The sequence below is a fragment of the Lagenorhynchus albirostris genome, chromosome 1 (assembly GCF_949774975.1).
Source record: "Lagenorhynchus albirostris chromosome 1, mLagAlb1.1, whole genome shotgun sequence".
Taxonomy (NCBI): domain Eukaryota; kingdom Metazoa; phylum Chordata; class Mammalia; order Artiodactyla; family Delphinidae; genus Lagenorhynchus; species Lagenorhynchus albirostris.
In genome coordinates this window covers 124,650,685-124,667,021 of record NC_083095.1, presented here as the reverse complement: position 1 = coordinate 124,667,021, position 16,337 = coordinate 124,650,685, and the positions used below count along the sequence as shown (strand labels likewise).

At 39.3% G+C, this 16,337-nt stretch overlaps 3 protein-coding genes and 4 non-coding genes across 10 annotated transcripts in view; 6 read left to right on the top strand and 1 right to left on the bottom strand.

Moving 5' to 3' along the window:
* The window catches only part of ZWILCH (zwilch kinetochore protein), a 42,052-nt gene extending 31,317 nt beyond the window's left edge, over positions 1-10,735 (bottom strand). For 3 of the 4 annotated variants that reach the window (XR_009544191.1, XM_060169678.1, XM_060169685.1), the window contains exons 1-4: positions 10,663-10,735; positions 7,440-7,491; positions 4,218-4,313; positions 1,271-1,389 (exon numbers count right to left, since the gene is read on the bottom strand). Coding sequence is in view for 2 of the 4 variants with exons in the window: in XM_060169678.1 (XP_060025661.1) it covers positions 1,271-1,389; positions 4,218-4,313; positions 7,440-7,491; positions 10,663-10,715 (320 nt within the window). In the remaining 2 variants the exon portion in view is untranslated. The remainder of the gene's footprint in view (positions 1-1,270; positions 1,390-4,217; positions 4,314-7,439; positions 7,492-10,662) is intronic. The other variant, XM_060169695.1, reaches the window with a different exon arrangement.
* Positions 1-16,337, top strand: part of TIPIN (TIMELESS interacting protein) — a 249,307-nt gene that overhangs the window by 93,915 nt on the left and 139,055 nt on the right. The gene's annotated exons all lie outside the window — the stretch shown is intronic.
* Positions 11,182-16,109, top strand: RPL4 (ribosomal protein L4). The gene is made up of 10 exons (XM_060152479.1): positions 11,182-11,263; positions 12,654-12,825; positions 13,016-13,122; positions 13,487-13,625; positions 14,092-14,216; positions 14,492-14,621; positions 14,878-15,034; positions 15,325-15,408; positions 15,518-15,638; positions 15,723-16,109. The coding sequence occupies exons 1-10, from the start codon at positions 11,261-11,263 to the stop codon at positions 16,014-16,016; spliced, it is 1,332 nt and encodes a 443-aa protein (XP_060008462.1). The 5' UTR covers positions 11,182-11,260; the 3' UTR covers positions 16,017-16,109.
* LOC132504728 (small nucleolar RNA SNORD18) lies at positions 12,874-12,944 on the top strand. The gene has a single exon (XR_009535049.1). It is a non-coding gene; the product is annotated as a small nucleolar RNA SNORD18 (small nucleolar RNA).
* LOC132505887 (small nucleolar RNA SNORD16) lies at positions 13,327-13,425 on the top strand. The gene has a single exon (XR_009535581.1). It is a non-coding gene; the product is annotated as a small nucleolar RNA SNORD16 (small nucleolar RNA).
* LOC132504720 (small nucleolar RNA SNORD18) lies at positions 13,928-13,999 on the top strand. The gene has a single exon (XR_009535045.1). It is a non-coding gene; the product is annotated as a small nucleolar RNA SNORD18 (small nucleolar RNA).
* On the top strand, positions 14,681-14,751 carry LOC132504723 (small nucleolar RNA SNORD18). Its single transcript, XR_009535048.1, has one exon. It is a non-coding gene; the product is annotated as a small nucleolar RNA SNORD18 (small nucleolar RNA).

Below are 16,337 nucleotides of genomic sequence, written 5' to 3'. Positions count from 1 at the left end.
AGAAAACAATGCAAATAAATAATGTTCAAGTTATGGGACAGAAAAGCAAAAAAGGCCAAACATGACTTAAAATCAAGAAGCCAAGAAAGAAAAGACTGATTAACTACAAAAGATTTTAAAAGCTTCTACACAGCAAAACAAAACAAAAATACCCCACCATGGGGGCTTCCCTGGTGGTGCAATGGTTAAGAATCCTCCTGACAATGCAGGGGACACGGGTTCAAGCCCTGGTCCGGGAAGATCCCACATGCCACGGAGCAACTAAGCCCGTGAGCCACAACTACTGAAGCCCTTGTGCCTAGATCCCGTGCTCCACAACAAGGGAAGCCACCACATTGAGAAGCCCGCGCACCACAACTAAGAGAAGCCCGCGCGCAGCAACAAGACCCAAAACAGCCAAAAATAAATAAATAAATTAAAAAAACCCACCATGAAAGAAAGTCACTTTGTGAATATTGTTATTATGGTCCTTATTCTCTAATATTGTTATATATATAAAACCAGATCCTCCAGGACTCCTTGACAGCAAAGACTTCTTGGTTTTGGAGTTGAGGGAGGCCGGGCAGACAGAAAGTCATATGTTGGGGGGTGGGTAGTGAAACTGGCAAAGCAGACAGAGGCGGTAGGGTTTCTAACAGGGGCACTACTGGCATCTGGGTGGGATAATTCCTCCTTGGACAGGAGAGCCCCATGCATTGCAGGACATTTACCACCCATGGCCCAGGCCAAAAGCTCCCCTGAATCACTGTGACAATCAAAAAGTATCCCTACGTATTTCCAATTGCCTGCTGAGTATGGCACCCCTCATGGAGGACCACTGGATTGGATGCTGAAGGCTCATATGTGTCACTCATAAGGAATTTAGATTTTATCATGGGGCAAAAGAACGACTGAAGGATCTTTAAGCAGGGAAGCAATACAATCAGGCTTTCATTTTATAAAGATCATTCTGGCAGCAGTGAGGAAAAAAGATTGGCGAGGAACCAGATTAGAAATAAGGAAAACAATTACGAAGCAACAACAGTAAACAGCATAGGGGAATGGAGAAAGGGAAGATCACCGCAGTCGTCTTATTTAGGCTTGGGATGCCTATGGTACAGTCAAGGGACAGTCAAGTAGAGCTATCCTTAGAGAATTGAGTATACACATCAAGGGGGAGGCGAAAGGAGAGAGGGAAGGATCTAGCTAGATACATATTTTTTCCCCAATGTTTATAAGAACACTTCTATTTAAATCCTACCCTCCACCCCTATACTAAGAAAAAACTTACCTGGCTCTCCCAACTGGTAAAGCAAGTGGTCCAACATTTTCACCAGTAGAGAAATCAGAAATAGCAGTTTCTTCAGATTGTAGTTCTTCAACATGACTTGTTTCTTCCTTTTCTAAAGGCTTTAAAAATGTTTAATTATTTAACCAGGTAAAAGAACACTTAAGGTAACAGTAAACTCTTCACTATGCTAGAACATAACGTACTGATTTCTAAACACTTAAGCACAAAATGATTGGGTTATGACAAGAATCACAGCTACAGACTAATTTGGTAGTAATAAATCTCACCGTCAGAAGCATTTCCACTGTCCTATAAAGATATTGATCTAAGTTGCTACTGATAAAGGGAGTATCTGATACCATCAGAAAAGGAAGTGCTCTACCACGTACAAAATGATATACAAACACCAAGGGAAACCCATGGAAGACTCCCTGATTTTGTCACTCCACAAACTTGAAGGTTCACAGCCCTTACTCCTTAAGTCTATTCCTCTTAGGGCTATCAGCTCTCATTTGTGTTTCTGATATCCATGTGTTTAAGTAGTTAAAAAGTTCAGTTCTGCCAATAATAACAATAATTTTACAAATTAACATTTCCTGAGCATGTACTATGTACCAGTACTGTTGCAAGCTTTCTTTCATTTTTCATAAAAACCCCGAGATAGATACTATCGTTAACCCTGTTTTATTGACCGGAAAACTGAGCTAGTGAATGGCTGAATGGCTTGCCTAGAATAACACAGCTGCTGAGCGGCAAAACTAACATTTGAATCTAGGTAGTCTGACTTCAAAACTCAAGTTCTTATCCACTAAGCTCTTCTAGCAGTAAATACTTAATAGGTATCTGACCTAGATGTTTCCTCAACTTTGAATTTCTTCTGCCAGATTCCAGATTTTATTCCCTTCCAGGCCTGGGTTTCCAAATAGTTCCTAGAAGTATCCAAGAAATGTCATTTTTCCTTCCGTTCTACTTGTCAATATCCATCTACCTAAAACCCATGCTTTAAGCTCTACTGATCTTTGTAGAAATAAAGCCCATTTTAATTGTTCCCCAACCAAAAACGCCAGGTAATTCCTCACAACTCCAAGCTGCATCCTCACTAGTAGCCCAACCAATTTCCACAAATTCCTCTGCTCATCTTTACCTTTTCCCAGGTAACTCATCTTCACCCGACCAACTTCATTTTTTCAGCTTTTGCTCAACAAACATTTTCCCTTCTATGGGAAAAGTCTAAATTCAACCACATAATTCACCTATAATTATTTTCCAAGCATCTGTCCACCACTGATAAGCATCATTAATACAAAAGACAAATAAATATGTCCCCTCCTCAGAAAGAAGTTTCTGTGTGTATTTAAAATAAAGAGCTCTCTGTTCATTCATCTCAATCCCGGTCCAGACAGCATGTGGGCCCTAAAGCAGACAAAGATATTCCTTCTAAAGGAACATCCACTTTCCCCTATTAGATCCTGCTCCTATCTACTTCGGGAAACAATATACCCAAGAATGGGTCCTGGCCCCAAAGCAACTGTGTAATGTGACAGCATTATCAGCACTCAGTTAACATCACTGTTACTGCTCTGCCAAAACAGTTCCCAAACTTCAAACACAAAGGTGCCGTGTGCAGGGCAGAACTAGAGATGCACATGTAGAAAACAAACGTATGGACACCAAGCGGGGAAAGCGGCGGGGGTTGGGGGAGTGGATGAATTGGGAGATTGGGATTGACATGTATACACTAATATGTATAAAATAGATAACTAATAAGAACAATAAGTAAAATAAAATTCAAAAATTGAAAAAAAAAAGAGAAAAAAAACCCCACAAAGGTGTAAGGCTGTAATTATAAAGTGATGCAAAAAATAAGAAGTCCCCTCTTGTTACATTTAACAAGCAAAAATTAAAATAGAAATTTACAAGTCATAGCTACTTATGCTGTGCTGTTTAAAACAGTAGCCACCCACCAGCCACATGTGGCTTTTGAGCACCTGAAATGTGGCCAGATCAAATTGAGATTTAAGTGTAAAATACATACCAGATTTTGAAGACGCAGTATGGAAAAAAGAACTTAAAATCTCATTAATGATTTTTAAATGAATTAGGTATTGAAATGATAACGTTAGATAAATTAGATTAAATAAAAGCATTATTAAACATAATTTCAGACCCAGCAATCCCACTCCTAGCCATTTACAGTAAAGAAAACTGTGCTCACATAAAATTCTGTATAAAAATTATAGTAGCTCTATTAGTGATCGTTGAAGACTGAAAACAACCCAAATGTCCTTCAAAGGATGAATGGGTAAAGAAACTATGGTACATCCATACCACAGAATACTACTCAGCAGTTAAAAGAAATGAACCATTAATACACAACTTGAATGAATCTCAAAGGCATTATTACACTGAGTGAAAGAAGCCAGACTCAAAAGGTTACACACTTTTGTATGATTCCATTCATGACATTCTTAAGAAGATAAAGCTACAGTGAGGGAGAAGAGGGAATGATTTTTTTTTTGAATTTTACTTTATTTTTTTATACAGCAGGTTCTTATTAGTTATCCATTTTATAGAGGGAATGATTTTAAAGGGATAGCACGAGGGAGTTTTTTGGGGTGATGGAACTGTTTTGTGTTCTGATTATGATGGTGATTACTAGATTGTAGACATGTGTTAAAATTCACACAACTGAACAACAAATGAAAAAGTCAATTTTACAGTATGAAAATTAATTACCTTTTTTTTTGCAATGAGGCTACCAGAAAATTTTTAATTACGTATGTGGTTCACATTATCTCTCTGTTGGACAGCACTGTACTTACTACTAAAAGATATTAGAATCCACTGTCACTAACATGCTGATAAGAAAATGTGTACATTTGAGTTTATCCACAAGACACCAAATTCGGCTGTTAAGAATTAACCACAAAGCCCAAGCACTACTTACCACTTTTTCCACGATGAATACTGTGTCATTTTCATTTAGAATATTTTTCAAAGGGTTTGGTTGGCCTTTGCTGATCAACTGCACTTGAACATCAGCCTATTAAAAATGGATTAAGGTCCAGCAATGTTATAGATACACACATATATATGTACAAATATTTAAACACATAAAGACCAGTTCTATGCAAGTAACTGGAAAAGAGAATTTGAACAAGATGTAATGTTTTCAAAATATAATTTCATTTATTTTTTGCCCATGTTGTTTTTCATGTTGAGAAAATGTAGCTGGGGAATTCTCTGGCGGTTGAGTGGTTAGGACTCTGCACTTTCACTGCCGAGGGCGCGGGTTCAATCCCTGGTCGGAGAACTAAGATCCCTGCAAGCTGTGGCATGGGCAAAAAAAAAAAAAAAATTCTAGCTCTTATATCTGTTATCTATGTGCTTCAAGGCCCACCTAAAGAGCACCCTGCCTTGTAAGACTTTTTGATTAGGATCACGCTGACATCCTCTTCCCCTAATCATATTGGATTTACTGTTATGAACCATAAAATTAGCTCTTTACTAAACATTATCTTTTTTTCTGATTGTACTATGGAATTTAGAACTTTATCAGTTTATAGGAACTTCATATTTCTTCATTCCAATTGCAATAAACATTTATTGTAGAAAAGTTTGGAAACAGGTAGCTAAAAGAGATTTTTTAAAACTCATCTATAATTCTACTAGCCAGAGTAGTCACTACTATTATTAGTCTTTTTGGTGTATATTTTGCCTGATCTTTTTCCAGACATATAAATAAATCTATTTAAAGAGAAACATATCAGGACTTCCCTGGTGGTGCAGTGGTTAAGAATCTGCCTGCCAATGTCGGGGACACAGGTTCAATCCCTGGTTGGGGAAGATCCCACAGGCCGCAGAGCACCTAAGCCTGCGAACCACAACTACTGAGCCCGCATGCCACAACTACTGAAGCCTGCGTGCCTAGAGCCTGTGCTCCGCAACAAGAGAAGCCACCACAGTGAGAAGCCCGCGCAGAGTAGCCCTGCAGAAGCTACTCTTCTGCAACGAAGAGTAGCCCACGCTCGCCGCAATTAGAGAAAGCCTGCGCGCAGCAACAAAGACCCAACTCAGCCAAAATAAATAAATAATAAATAAATAAATAAATAAAATAAAATAATAGAAATATATCTGTTATTTTGATAACTCAATAGGATTTTGCTTAAAAAATAAATAGAACATTCTAATGGTTTCATATCATGAACTTCTTTCCATGCCATTAAATGTTCTTAAGCTGTCTAGTACCATGGATCTACCATCACATAATTCCATATTATTCAACATTTGGGTATTTTCAAGTTATATGCTATAACAAACAATTGATAATGGACATCCTTTAAGTACTTTAAGATGAATATCTAAAATCACATTGATATTGTCAAATTGCCTTTCAAATATGTCATACCCACATATTTGCATTCCCATCACTTAGGTCAACACATTATTTTCATTGTTTATTTTTATCTCTGTTATTGTTTTAATTTTCATTTATTTGATCACTAATGAGAGTGAACAGCCTCTAATATTATTATTGACAAATATCTCTCACTATTTGAATCTATTTCTTAGTTTGGATATTGAAGCATTTAGATACTAAGTTCAGAGAGCAAAGGATGCTTTGTACTGTTGTGGGTAGAATTAAGTCCTCCCAAAAGATAAGCTGAAGTCCTAACCTCTGATTCCTCTGAATGTGACCTTATTTGGAAATAGGATCTTTGCAAATGTAGTCAAATTAAGATGAAGATTAACTAGGTTGGGGGGGGCGTGGCCCTAAACCCAATGACTGGTATATTTACAAGGAGAGAGAGATTTAGAGACATAGACACACAGGGAGAATGTCATGTGCTGACAAAGGCAGGTATTTCAACAAGCCAGGAAACACCAAGGATTGTTGGAAACTACCAGAAGCTAGGAAGAGGCAAGGAAGGATCCTTTCATAGAGACTTCAGCTGGAACACAGCCCTGCTGACACCTTGATTTCAGACTCCTAGTCCCCAGAACTGTGAGAGAATACATTTCTCATGTTTTAAGAAAACTAATGTGTAGTACATTGTTACAGCAGCCGTAGGAAACTAATATAGGTACCAACTGGTAATAATTCAGAGAGGGAGGGATTAATAATACATTTACTTGGATATATTTGATTTTTGAGTTTGGTTAGTGAGAATTCAGATAGTAAGAGATAACTATACAGTTGGCCATTGAAGAACACAGGTTTTAACTGTATGGGTCCACTTATAAACAAATGTTTTTCAACAGTAAACGCTATAGTACTACATGACCCACTGTCGGTTGAATCCACAGATGTAGAACCTCGGATATGGAGGAACCACATATAGGGAGAGTCCACTATAAAGTTATAATCAGATTTTTGACTGTAGAGGGCCAGCACCCTTAACCCCTTTGTTGTTCAAGGGTCAACAGTATTTGTATTTTTCTTTCTGTGGTTACTTATTTGTATCCTTTGCCTATTCTATTATGATTGTCTGTTTTCCTTATTGATTTTAAGAGCTTTTTATACATTTTACACACATGGATATTAGCCCATTTATGACTATTTCTCCTCAGCTCGTCTTTTAGAATATAAATTTTAGTTTGCTAATTGTTTTAAGGGATTAAGTTCTATGGGGAGTTTACCTATGGAACACTTGGCATATATTAGACGCTTAAACTTAATAAATTCATGAATGTTTATAGCAGCTTTATTCATAATTATCAAAAACTGGAAACAATCCAAGTGTCTATCAACTGGCAAAACAGTGGAATACTACTCAACAATAAAAAGGAATGAACTACTGATACACACAACAACACAGTTGAATCTCAAATGCATTACATACTCATTGAGAGAAACCTGACCCAAAAGGCTACAAACTATATGGTTTTATTTATATGACATTCTGGAAAAGGCAATACAGAAGACAGAAAACAGAGATATAAAACAGATTAGTAGCTGCCAGGGAACAGGGGAAACGGTTGATTATAAAGGGACATGAGGGGATTTTTTGGAGGGGATAGCAATGTTCTTGATTTTGGGGGTAGTTATATGACTAAATGCATTTGTAAAAATTTAGTCTACGTAAATTAACTTCAGTAAACTCAACTTTTAAAAACTCAAAATTTTAGGATGATTGAGTTGTTTAAAAACGAAATAAAATGTTCATACCTCATAGATAAATGGATCTTTACAGATTCCTTTCTTTTCTTCATCAAATTCCCTGAAATGCAGAACCACACGTGAGAAACAGAGCTATAGTATTCTGTCATTTAAACTCAGGAGTTAGCCCTTACTTTCTCCAAGAGAAAAGCAAAATGCAAAGTATTCATGGCAGTCCTAAGGCATGGTTGAGAAGGGAGAAAAAAGCAGAAAAAGCATATTAGGTTAACAAGGAAAAAAAAAGAGATGTGATAGAGATTAATAGACAGCTGCCCCAAAGTAGGTACTACTGCTTCTCAGAGGCCGCAGGAAATTAGGTTGCCTACCTCTACTCTTGTAACTTTTAAAACACAGTACCGATTACTATTAAAGTGTAAGTTACTACATGATTTTTGGGAAGTAAAAATGACTGGATTCTGACCTGCCACTGAATCAGCAGGTAACCATGGAGAAGTTATTTAAGGGTCCCAGGCCTTGGATTTCTATTGCTAAAATGGAAGCATCTATCCTCCGTTTTCATGAGCTGTCACTAAAACATTAGTAAATTTGATAATGCTAAAGCATTTCCTTTTTAAAATGTAAGCACAAAACTCTAAGATACTTCATAATTATCATTTTATTCAAGAAAGTTGATCCCAAAGCATGTAAACTATTAGCTATTAACATACCAAAATGCACATCAGCCTGATCTACACTCTGAAAGAAAAGAATCTTTACAGTCCTAAAGGAACCCAACAGAATGGTTTCAGGATACCATTTATTGTTTGATCCACTCTATAACTCACTGAAATAAAAACTATGACCCACATTTTGGACAAGATTGTGACTTATTCTTAAAGAAGTTTAACTTCTATGTATGCATAACTCAGGGATGTTATTCAATCAATCATTCAAGAATCACGTCACCAGTATGTGTATTATGGGCAGGCACTCTGTGGACAAAAAAGTTGCCTGCCATTCTGGTAAACACCGAATGCTGCCCACCATAAAACCATCAGCCAAGGCAGCCACCCTGGTGCACCCTGAGGGGAATTCAGGATGCAGAAAAACAGGATACTGGCCCTAGACAGTTAAGATGCGTATCAAAGGAATAATTTCAAATTTCCAGACTCTTAAATCTTCCCATTCATGGAAAAGCACTAAAATCATTAACTTGAGATGTCTGTTCTTGTGATTAGTAGTAAACTTTTGATGTTCAACTACCTTTTGGTTTTGTTTTGCTTTGTTTTTGTTGGTTTATTCCCCCAGCAAAAACTCCTATATATTCTGACTACTCCCTTACCTCTTTGGAACAGTTCTTCAGAGCTATCTGAGAAGCTGATTCCCAGGCTATAGTCCTCAGTAAGGTCCCCAAATAACATAACTTTTGGGTTTTGGTTTTTTTTTTGTCAACAATTCTTTTTTTTTTTTTTCCACACACACACACACACAAACACACACACAGACACACACACACACTGTATTTTATTTTTACAAGAGATAAATAGACTGACACCAAGCATTGTAAATGGATGACCACAGCAAAAGCAACCATGATTGCAATTACCAAACACGAAGCACATACTATGTCATAATATTTAGTCAACAATTCTTACTAAATGTCCAAGATATAAAACAAATGCATAGCCTCTGGTTCATAGTCTTGACTGTAGTCCAACTAGCAAACCAACAATTGCAATACAGGGTGATGAGTCCCAACAGAGGGGAGTGCAGGGTACTGTCGTGGCACAAAGGAAGAGGTTTTGCTAGAGGGCTTGAACTGTATGCTGAAAGCCAAGAGGAGCTCACTACAAGATTTTAAATGAGAAAGATCTCCCTGACCTCCTGATGTGGAGGCTATAAACTTTGAGGCCAGGAAAATAGCTGTGAATAACTTGTAGTACTTCAAAAAAGTGATGATGGTGAACAAAAGCAGTAGGGATGGAGGGAGAACAAGGGCACATGGTGACTGACTAGATGGGACAGGGGTGGGTGGCAGTGTAAAAGAGAACCAAGTGACAGTCTTGGACTTGGAACTCTTAACTCATAGACAGAATTCAGGAGACTGTCAGGTTGTGGGGAATAGATGAATTCAATTTCACAGACGTTGAGTTTGAGGTCTCATTTGGAAATTTCCAGTAGGCAGGTAGCTACAAAGGCAGTGTGAGGGATACAGGTGGAGAGAAAGACTAACACCTATGAAATAATTAGAAAATGCAAAAGGTCTAAATAAAGTTGTATCAACAAGGGACTGGTTAAATAAACATAAAATAGCCATACAATGAAATATTATATAGCTGTTAAAAACAATGAGACGTATAGGCTCTCATACTGAAAGCTATCCAAGACATTGTTTAAGAAAAAAAAGAAAGAAAAAGCTAGTGATCTTTCTATAATGTTGAAAAACCTGACTAGCATTACCACTTTTGTAAGCAGGAAATAAAAGCAATGAAGACAAATAATGAAAAAGTATGTCATTTAGAAAAGAAGGGGATAGATTACAACAGTTATCAAAGTGTCAGGCCCGCAGCATCTGTTTCACCTGAAACTGGTTACAAAAGGGAAATTCTTTAGCCCCACCCCAGACCTACTAAATGAGAAACCCTGGAAGGGGGCCCAGCAATATGTTTTGGCAACCTGCCAGGTGATAGTGCTTCATGCTCAAATTTGAGAACTACTGGATTCGATTTTTATGTTGGATACAGAACTGGATGGAATCCCCTTTAGTACTAGTGTTCACTATATGAATAAAACGAAGTCTTAAGAGCACTGTGAAACAAAGGTGCTTTAAAGAGCCGACACACCATCACGTTATCATTATAACTGTTGCTCATATAACTATCTTGAATAGACTATAACAACACGTTTCACGCCAGCCAGGCTTTAAACAGGTGAAGGATGTCAACATCTAGTTTTCTCTATCCTGGTAGGTGCCCCTAACATATCACAAGTTGTGTGCATTGTAAGAGTGAATAATGTGCCTCTTGGAAAACTTGGCACCTTCCACCTCGGGTGACAATGTACACATGTTTTCTCCTAAACGAGACTACAAGCAGCAGGGCCTACAGCGCCAACCCCACACTGGAGCAGGTAACCGGCGTCTCCCCAGCTCCCGGGAAAGCGGACTTCGTCTACAACATTCGCGCCTCTGGAAACTGGCAAGGCGCTAATCCCCAAGGCTGTGGAAAGAGGCATACCCCGAGGGAGAAGTGCTGTCCTCACAGCCAAGACAAAAGCAGGGGCTACTACTCACTGAAGGAGATGAGCGTAAAACTCCTCAGCAGCTCGGTTGGTTCGCGCCCACATCCCGCCCCAGTTTGACTGCAGATCCGAAACCGCCAAACTGAAATGCGCGCCAGACGCTGACTTCCGGGGTTATGACCCCCCGCCGGGACTACTTTTACCACCACCACCCCCTCAACAGGTCCCGTTTGTCCACAAGGTTAAACTTTTATAGCATACAGCTGTTTTTCCTGTCCCAATAGTTTTCCATTCCCGTAAGAAAAAGTTAAAATAAGTTGTAACTGTTGAGGGGGAAAAGACACTCGTCTCGCGAGAGTTGGCCTCGCCCCCATATGGATTACTCCGCGAAAAGGAGTCCCTTGTTTCTAAGTGCTCTTTTTGGCTCTGGAAGTCAATAGATACCGTAATTTGACATATATGAAGAAATAATACGCTATTTTTATTTTTGTAGAGTGGTATAGATATATTTTGTGTCCCTGTATTGGTTTTGAGACGGGGCAGGGTGGGGGACGAGTTGAAGGTTACATACAGAGTGGGAGTGCTAAGCACTTCCTTTTCCTGTGGGAGCCGCCGGGTTGAGGGGAGCGTGGCCTTCTCCTCTCCCCGCCATGGTGAGTGAAAGTTCTCTCCGTTGGACCTTTCTCTGCTCTTGGGGCCTGGCAGGAATGGGCTTGGAGGTTCAGGGCATAAAACCTTCATGAGGGGAAGCGAGGAGAAGGAGATGGGGACCAAAGGGCTGGGATCTGTGGCTGGGATCTGGGAAGTGAGGCTCTCCGGCAGCCATCTTAGAGGCAACGTGTGCGAGCCGGCGCAGGGCGCGTTTGGAAGCGACACAGGAGGACCCCCCCAGATCGTTCTCGGGCGCAGAAGGACCTTTGGAATTCTGGCTTCCCTTGGATCTTGAAAGAATGGGTTCTACTGAAGACTTGGAAATTTGCAGGGCCTAAGACTGAGTCTGGGTGGGAGTCAGTTTGGGGTCTTGTATCTCCGTGCCCGGCTTAGTAAGGAATACTTCGTCTTTTGAGAGATTTCGTTAAAGAAAAAACTTGTATTTCCACTTTTTTCCTGAATTATTGTGTGTTCATCTTAAGAATTGCCTCTGAAAGCATTCTGGTCCTCTTGCTTTAAAATTTAATTGTTGTGTATGTACTGCATAAATAACGTCTGTATATGTGCCTTGGGGAGTTGAGTGAACAAAATAGGGAAAAAGCACTATTCTTAAGAAGCTTCGATCGTAATTGAGCTGGTCAAAATGCATCGTAATGTTCGATGGTAGTAAGTGCTGTAGACATAGGAAGTTGGAGAGAAAGCAGTAATTGGGCTTTATAAACAGTGATCAGAGAAACCTGAAGGAGGTGAGGAAGGGTATCTTTAGGTAGGAGACTGGTTACATCTGAGGCAGCTCAGGAATGGCCGTGAGTGTAGGCCTGAACATCTGGAAGAGTATGGAAAGCGAGGTTGAGCAGGTTGTGTACATCCTGCTTGGGATGTTTTCCTTTGAGGTGGTAAGTGTTTGGAGAAGATTGAGCAAGAAGTAACAGGGCTGTTGTTTTTACTAGTAATTTTTGGAACCTGTGTTTGGAATGGGATGAAGGGGGCAAGGATGGATGTTTGGAGGAGTGGAGCCCTGGTAGATTTGCTGACATTTGGGATGAAAGAGTTTGGATGATGGCATTAAATTGCGTTTTCAAACCTTACAGTATGGTTTTGATTATTTTGCTTTCTAAGGCCTCATTTAAAAGTTTAATTATAAAGCGTTCTCTTTGAAAATGATGAAAATTCTGTGGCAGAACTTGAGAATCATGTGTCCTTCAAGTATTTACTGATGTTAATAGACCTGATGGTGTGTTGGTAACTTAGCCTTTGTTTTTGGTTTAAGTTTTATCTACCTCATCAAACTCTAGTCTCTTCTGGAACTGAACCGTTAATGCTTTTGTTGGCACGTGAGAAGAGTGCCTCTGACATTGCTTGTCAATATAAATATTTTTTTTCTTTTCCCAGGCGTGTGCTCGTCCACTGATATCAGTGTACTCTGAAAAGGGGGAGTCATCTGGCAAAAATGTCACTTTGCCTGCTGTGTTCAAGGCTCCCATTCGACCAGATATTGTGAACTTTGTTCACACCAACTTGCGCAAAAACAACAGACAGCCCTATGCTGTCAGTGAATTAGCAGGTATGGATTTAGATCTTTCCTGGGTTGACTTTTTAAGAGGTACTTAACAGCAGTGATGAAATTTCACTCCATTGGTCCGTGTTTCTGAACCACATGATTTTCCTGGATGTTCTGATGCTGTTTGCTACCGTGCATGTAGTCAGAATGGTGTGGTTGGGTAGCTAAAACTTGGGTTTCTTCACAATTTCAGGTCATCAAACCAGTGCTGAGTCTTGGGGTACTGGCAGAGCTGTGGCTCGAATTCCCAGGGTTCGAGGTGGCGGCACTCACCGTTCTGGCCAGGGTGCTTTTGGAAATGTATCCTTCGTTTAACCACCTAGACTAGTCAGCTGTGGCATTTAAAAGGCTGGACTTGTCTTTTTCTTGTTAGTAGTTGCAAAATAATTTATGCTGAAGATGCTAGTGTCCAGATTAAACATTTTTCTAGACAGATTTGAAATCTGGAAGATTTTTCCGTCATAATTTTTAAAGCCAACAGGTTTGACAGTAGGAGGTTTTGCTTGCAGTGATGTCGTAATTTGCGCCTTACTCTGTTCTCAGCGACAGTTGCCTGCTGTCAGTAAGCTGGTTCAGAAGGGTGACGAAAATTCTTACTGAGCAAGGCATAACCTGTTTTTAATTCCTAAAATTTGAGAAATGTGATTCTTAACTGGGAAAACAGATGTGTCGTGGGGGCCGCATGTTTGCACCAACCAAGACCTGGCGACGTTGGCACCGCAGAGTGAATACAACGCAGAAGCGATATGCCATCTGCTCTGCGTTGGCTGCCTCGGCTTTACCAGCGCTGGTCATGTCTAAAGGTTTGTGATATTTTATATTCTAGGAGTCGTATAAAATACCCCTTTTTTTCTCTACCTGACCCTTTTCATTGGTGTTAACAGCCTGTGTACATTCACCTCATCCTAGAGTGTCTGGCTAAATTTCCGTCTGCTAAATACTAGTTACGATCATTTCAGTCTTAATCATCAGTGAATACTATGTATCCAGCTCAGTCATCAGTGAATACTATGTAACTGGGAGAACTAATTCAAATAAAGTGATGTCGTATATTGTTAGAAAACTTTTCCATCTTGTCATGTTGCTTCCTCTTTTTATTTAACTGTCAAAATGATGAGATTCCACTTCATTGGTCCGTGTTTCTGAAACACATGATATTTGTGGAAATTCTGATTTAGCAAATTGTATACACCATTTTTATTTTGTGGGTTCGATTCAGTTTTTCAAAGGGTGCAGGGTAACCAGGTCACTGTTAATTGGCTTTGTCAGGTCATCGTATAGAGGAAGTTCCTGAACTTCCTTTGGTGGTTGAAGATAAAGTTGAAGGCTACAAGAAGACCAAGGAGGCTGTTTTGCTCCTGAAGAAACTTAAGGCTTGGAATGATATCAAAAAGGTAGATTTTGTGGTCCTTCACACAAATTTGTTGCCAGATTTTAAATTTCAAAAGATTACTGAAGGGGACAGTATAACTAAACCGCAGTGGATGTGAGAGCAAGGACTCATGGAACCAAATTACTTGAGTTTGAAACCTGAAATCATTGCTGTGTTAAATTTAGGCAAGTCATTTTTGCCTCTAGTTTGATCATCTGTAAAATGAAGTTTTTTAAACTATGAAGATCTATTGCAGGGATCATATCTCAATCAAAATACCAAACCTCACTTTGTTAGGTCTACGCCTCACAGCGAATGAGAGCTGGCAAAGGCAAAATGAGAAACCGTCGCCGTATCCAGCGCAGGGGACCCTGCATCATTTATAATGAGGACAATGGTATCATCAAGGCCTTCAGAAACATTCCTGGTAAATCTTGTACTGCTTACATGTTTTAATTACCCATGCTATGCAAGCTTACTCAGCTTTTATTATGATGAGATTCCACTTTATGGTCTGTGTTTCTGAAACTTCATGATTTTGTGGAAGTTCTGATTCTTGGCTGAATGAGTGAGCCATTGATGGTTGAAATTCATGATTAAAATACTTCTTGGGTGCTATAAAGATGATTTGTGTTTCTTCTGTTGAAATACAGGCTCCCTAATTCTTGTTTTCCCTTTAAAAGGAATTACTCTGCTTAATGTAAGCAAACTGAACATTTTGAAACTTGCTCCTGGTGGGCACGTGGGACGTTTCTGCATTTGGACTGAAAGTGCTTTCCGCAAGTTAGATGAGCTGTATGGCACTTGGCGTAAATCTGCCTCCCTCAAGAGTAACTACAAGTGAGTGTAATTCATATATTGAACATGGTGTTTATGCTGTGGATAGTGTTCAAAATTGGTTTGCATATTTTCTAAATAACGGATTGTGTTGCCATTTCCTCCTTGTAAACAGATGCAATATGTGGAAATGGTGAGATTCTGAGAAGTGATAGTATAGTGGAAATTCTGATTGTATTCTGTTGAGCTTAAATGATTAAAAGTAATCTTTTGTTGAGGTTCATGTTCTTTAGTCAGTTACACGAGAAATAGGAGTTGAGCCTCTATAGTCAGTGTTTTCTGTTTTCATTTAGCCTCCCCATGCACAAGATGCTCAATACAGACCTTAGCAGAATCTTGAAAAGCCCAGAGATCCAAAGAGCCCTCCGAGCACCACGGTAAAGTTGTGATATTCACTGTAATTCTTGCCTAGCTTCACACTATTGGGCATTTCAGAAATATGGGTAATGTAAATAAACTATAAATATAGAGTCTACCTTTTTATAGCAAGAAGATTCATCGCAGAGTCTTGAAGAAGAATCCACTGAAAAACCTGAGAATCATGTTGAAGCTAAACCCATATGCAAAGACCATGCGCCGGAACACCATTCTTCGCCAGGCCAGGAACGTAAGCAATAATTTGGGTTTTGCTGATATATGTTGAGTTTTTAGAAAGATTTGATTCTTAGATTTTCTTCCTAATTTGTTGCAGCACAAAATCCGGATGGATAGGGTAGCAGCAGCACTAGAAGCCAAATCAGATGAGAAAGGGATTCCAGGCAAGAAGCCTGTGATGGGAAAGAAGGGAAAGGAGGCCATTTGCGTTAAGAAGCTGAAGAAGCCGAAGAAGCCAAAGAAGCCTTTGGTGGGAAAAAAGGCTGCAGTGACCAAGAAACCAGCAGCTAAAAAGAAGCCTGCTAAAAAGAAGCCTGCAGAAAAGAAGCCCGCAGAAAAGAAGCCCACAGAAAAGAAACCCACCACAGAGGAAAAGAAGGCTGCTGCATAAAGTTAAATTTGTTTATTTGGTGAAGGTCAAATCATTTTGGACAGCTAATTTTGAATAAAGACCTTATGATCAAAGAGGCAGTGAGAAACATGACTTGGATGTGTTGTGTGAATCTTGGTTAGAATTTTTTTTACTGACACTTTGTTCTTCATAATTCAAGCCTTTTAAGTCTGGTATAAAATGGAGCCTTGGATTTAGTATAAAATCCATGAAGTTGAATGAGAAGTGGGATGTTCCATAAATCCAGATATAAAATCCACTTTGTAAGTAACAATGTTTTGAGAAACAGATGGTTAAAAGACTTATCCCAGAAATACACAG

Bases quoted from the DNA above. Each gene is read 5' to 3' on its own strand.
- RPL4 (XM_060152479.1), top strand. The intron at 14,217-14,491 runs GTAGATTTTGTG...TCACTTTGTTAG, and splicing joins CTTGGAATGATATCAAAAAG to GTCTACGCCTCACAGCGAAT. The intron at 15,409-15,517 runs GTAAAGTTGTGA...ACCTTTTTATAG, and splicing joins AGAGCCCTCCGAGCACCACG to CAAGAAGATTCATCGCAGAG.